The sequence below is a fragment of the Panicum virgatum genome, chromosome 1N, assembly GCF_016808335.1.
Source record: "Panicum virgatum strain AP13 chromosome 1N, P.virgatum_v5, whole genome shotgun sequence".
NCBI lineage: Eukaryota > Viridiplantae > Streptophyta > Magnoliopsida > Poales > Poaceae > Panicum > Panicum virgatum.
In genome coordinates this window covers 38,821,071-38,825,188 of record NC_053145.1, presented here as the reverse complement: position 1 = coordinate 38,825,188, position 4,118 = coordinate 38,821,071, and the positions used below count along the sequence as shown (strand labels likewise).

Below are 4,118 nucleotides of genomic sequence, written 5' to 3'. Positions count from 1 at the left end.
TTCTTCAGTGCATCAAAATTTTCTACCCCTTTGCACTGCCAATTAACACTTCAGGTTCCATGTGGCGTAACAATTCTTCCGGATCGGGATCAATCTCAAAGCCTGCTCATCAATTATTACAATGATCCCGTCCACACCACCATCATCCATTGTTTCGCAATAATCACTGAAGCTTTCCAATCTAGCATCGCCACCTATAAGTTGATGCTAGATTATAAGTTGCATGCTAGCTGCTATACACAGTGACTAAATGGCGCGGCTAAATTCATAATCTCTCAATTGCTTAGTTCTTTTTTCCAGCAAACTTGTATACACTTTCATATGAAGCATACACAGTCATTCCCGCCCTATACATGCATGCTTGCACACATTAACCTCTATGAACACCTTTGACAGAGAGGATATTATTAACAGATCTTGATATTTGATAAAAAAGTCACGACTCATGCTCATTGTCGATGGACACGTCGTTTCTACTGTAAAAAGAAAAGAATAACTAGCTATAAATGCGAACATCCATCCTGAATCCTTTGCTCTCTTTCAAACAACTAGACCATTTATATATCTTATGGTCCCTTCTATCGTACTACATGGGATTCTAACCCAGCAGCTAGTACTCCTCTAGTACCATATCATATATAGACATGCATGGAACATATGCAGAGGCTATACTGGAATGGGTACGGTCATGCGATTCATGATGCAACTGTATAGTGTGTACTGCCGCACGCCCTTTAAATGAACGAGATGCGACACAAATCTTTCAACGTATGTATGCTTCGTGTATAATATAAATAGATAGGACGAACGCTTTGCAAATCGTATTGCCATTGCCACAGCATAGGCTGCTAAGGCTGGGTCGTCCTGGTTGAACGCAAGGCCATGGCGTCGTCGTTCCTGGTAGCTGTGGTGGTCATCCTCGCGTTCATCTACTCCCTCCAACTAATAATCACCCACGCCCGCAGGCGTCGTCGTCTCCCTCCAGGCCCCTGGCCACTCCCGGTCATCGGCAGCTTCTACGCCGTCGCCTGGAGCAGGGCTCACCGCTCGCTCGCCCGCCTCGCCGAGCGCTACGGCGACGGCGGCATCATAACCATCTGGGTGGGCCGGTTCCCCACCGTGGTGGTCTCCACGCCGGACGCCGCGCGCGAGGTGCTCCTGCGGCGCGACGCCGACCCGGCGGGCCGCACCGTCCTCGACACCTGGCGCACGGGAGGCCACGCCGCCAGTTCGGTCATCTTCCTCCCGCCCCGCGGCAAGTGGCGCGCGCTGCGGAGGTTCGCCACGGCGGAGCTGTTCAGCCCCCGCCGGCTCGAAGCGCGACGGCCGCTGCGGCAGGAGAAGGCGCGGGAGCTGGTGCGCCACGTCTCCGAGCGCGCGGGGCGCGGCGAGCCGGTCGACGTCGGGGACGCCACGTTCGACGCGGCCATGGACATGCTGTCGCGCACCCTCTTCTCCGTCGACCTCGACACCAAGGAGCTGAGGTGCGTGATGAAGGAAGCCTCGCTCCTGACCGCTGGGCCGACTGTCTCCGACCTCTTCCCGGCTGTGGCGGCTGATCTCCAGGGCGCACGGCGAAGGATGGGGGTATTGCTCAGGAGTGTCCACGGGATGATCGACGAGCAGTTCATGCGGCGCAGGCACTGCCGGGAGGCCGGTGAGCCAAGTAGAAGTGACATGATTGTTGGAGATCCTCCCGACGCAGAACACCGACGCGAACGGCGAACAGAACGCCGCCGGGGGGGGGGGGGGGGGGTCGACGGTGAAGTCACCCTTCCGGGCAACTCCAGCCCCGGCCTTGGTGCGTAATCGACGCACCACACCTCCCTCGTGCTCACCAAGCCGCTCACTCCATGAACTCGCTCACGGACGCGATGAATTTTGGGAGAGTGGGAGGTGGAAGATGAACAGTGTCACGAGGAGAATTTACGCCCAAACGCACAGTGCCGCATACCATTCTTCAATTCAACTCGCAGGGAGCACAACAGGGTTACATGGTGGCTTTATAGCCGGGTGGACGCGCCCACGACCACGCGCTACCCCACTACGTCGCCGATCGGCCCGGGCGGCTCCGCCGTGGCGCTCACAACACGCTCAATGCGCGCACGCCACGGACCGAGGATGCCGCGCCCAATGCGGCCAATCCAACGACCTCAACGACCACCTACTGACTCGCTCGAACGAGCTCCCCCCGATCCTCGACTCCACGATCACGATCGCACACATACGATCGCGATCCACACACCGCGACGACCGCGTGCACACACACGCTGCCGTGCTCGGCGCCCCGCGCGCGCACACGCACTGCGCCACGCGCACTACACACGACGCCCGCGCACACGCGCGTCGCGCACACACACATCCCAGCCACACACACGTGTGCTGGGTTTATTCCTAACAATGATGGATGTGGTGATAGACATGGAGCATGAATGGGAGGAAGAAGAGGGCAGTCACATGAACTACGACACCGTCAAAACCTTATTCACGGTAGGCGTAGCTACATGTTCCTCAACGAGTTCAATTATTCCCAAGGTCTAAATAGCGGTTTCATATGATTTAGCGGTACCAACCCAAAATCCCACTTAAATCCCGCTATAGCGCGCTTTAGCTCGCTAAATCGCCGCTATAGCCTGTTGCGACGACTTTCTCCTGGTTCTATAGTGTTGTTATAGCTAGGCTATAGCCCGCTATTTAGAATGATATTTCCAGCATATCGATCGTAAATTATTCGCAATCGCACTGACATGATTTGCCTTGCCTCTGACAAAAATATTTCAGGATTTCTTCTTTGCAGCGACCGAGACAAGTTCGAGTGCAATTGAGTGGGCAATGGCGGAGTTGCTGCGATGCCCGGAAGCAATGGAGAAGGTAAGGGAGGAGCTCAGGACTGTTCTTGGCACTAGAACAGAAATGGAAGAGTCTGACATCGCGCAACTTCCATATCTGCAAGCCGTGGTAAAAGAAACACTCCGACTCCACCCGCCCATCTCCCTATCATTCTATCGAGCCATGGCCGCCGTGCAAGTGGGAGGCTACACCATTCCTAAAGGAACCAACGTGATACTCAACATTTGGGCGATTCATCGAAAAGCCGACACGTGGGCTGAGCCGGATAAGTTTATGCCCGAGAGGTTCATTGGCAGCGACACTAGTTTTTGGGGTAAACACATGGAGCTGATCCCGTTCGGTGCTGGACGCCGCATATGCCTCGGGTTGCCACTAGCACATAGGATGGTGCATTTGATGCTTGGTTCTCTACTGCACCACTTTGATTGGACGCTCCCTACAGAGGTCAAGGAAAATGGTGTTGATACGACTGAAAAGTTTGGGCTAGTGGTATCCATGGCAACTCCTCTAAAAGCCATAGCAAATAAGAGATGTGACGGGTAGGCAGGCTCGCTTATATATATATAGTATGTAATAAGGCAAATCGTGACGTCATGTAATAAGGCAGCACAATGGAGTAGTAGTTCTACAAATTAAGTTTAGTAAATGGTGTTGTAATAATAATACCTTGAATTACACGCACCTATATGGTTGTAGATGAGGTCAATTAGACCTACTATATATAAGCATGGCCAAGACAACGGGTGACGTCAATGGGTACTATAAAGTTTCCATATATGTAAGAACCGACAAGGTTTTTTATGGGTATTGTAATGTACAATATATAAACCATCTTTCGGAATTGCTTGCAGCTATCATGACATTCCCATAACCACTTCTTGCGAGCGTATGCCCGGCCCCCACCCGGGGGCGTCTATACATAATACGAGCGAAATTCGGCGGAGCTATTGTAGATGAAGATTTTGAGCAGGCCGCGCGTGCAGCAAATTCATTGACTGAAACTGGAGGCCAACGGAAACACCGGAGACCCATTACTTCATCATCAGAGGCCCGCATAAACGGGAGGTCCATTATTTCAGAATGCTTGAAGAGACATCAAACATTTATAAATATACCAAACTTATCGAAATAGGTTTGTTCCATTTCAAAATGTTTGAAACATTTATAAATGTCCCAAAATATTGAATAAGAATGGTCTCAAGTCTTTTGTACTGCAGACGGTCCGCTCCTTCTGAGACGGACGGTCTGGGAAGGTGAAAATGGTTGAC

General features: G+C 52.3%; 1 protein-coding gene across 1 annotated transcript; it reads left to right on the top strand.

The window, feature by feature from the left end:
* The first annotated feature begins 882 nt into the window (after positions 1-882).
* Positions 883-3,393, top strand: LOC120653513 (geraniol 8-hydroxylase-like). The gene is made up of 3 exons (XM_039931240.1): positions 883-1,657; positions 2,420-2,490; positions 2,782-3,393. Exons 1-3 carry the CDS (start codon positions 883-885, stop codon positions 3,391-3,393), a joined length of 1,458 nt encoding a protein of 485 aa, XP_039787174.1.
* The last annotated feature ends 725 nt before the right edge of the window (positions 3,394-4,118 follow it).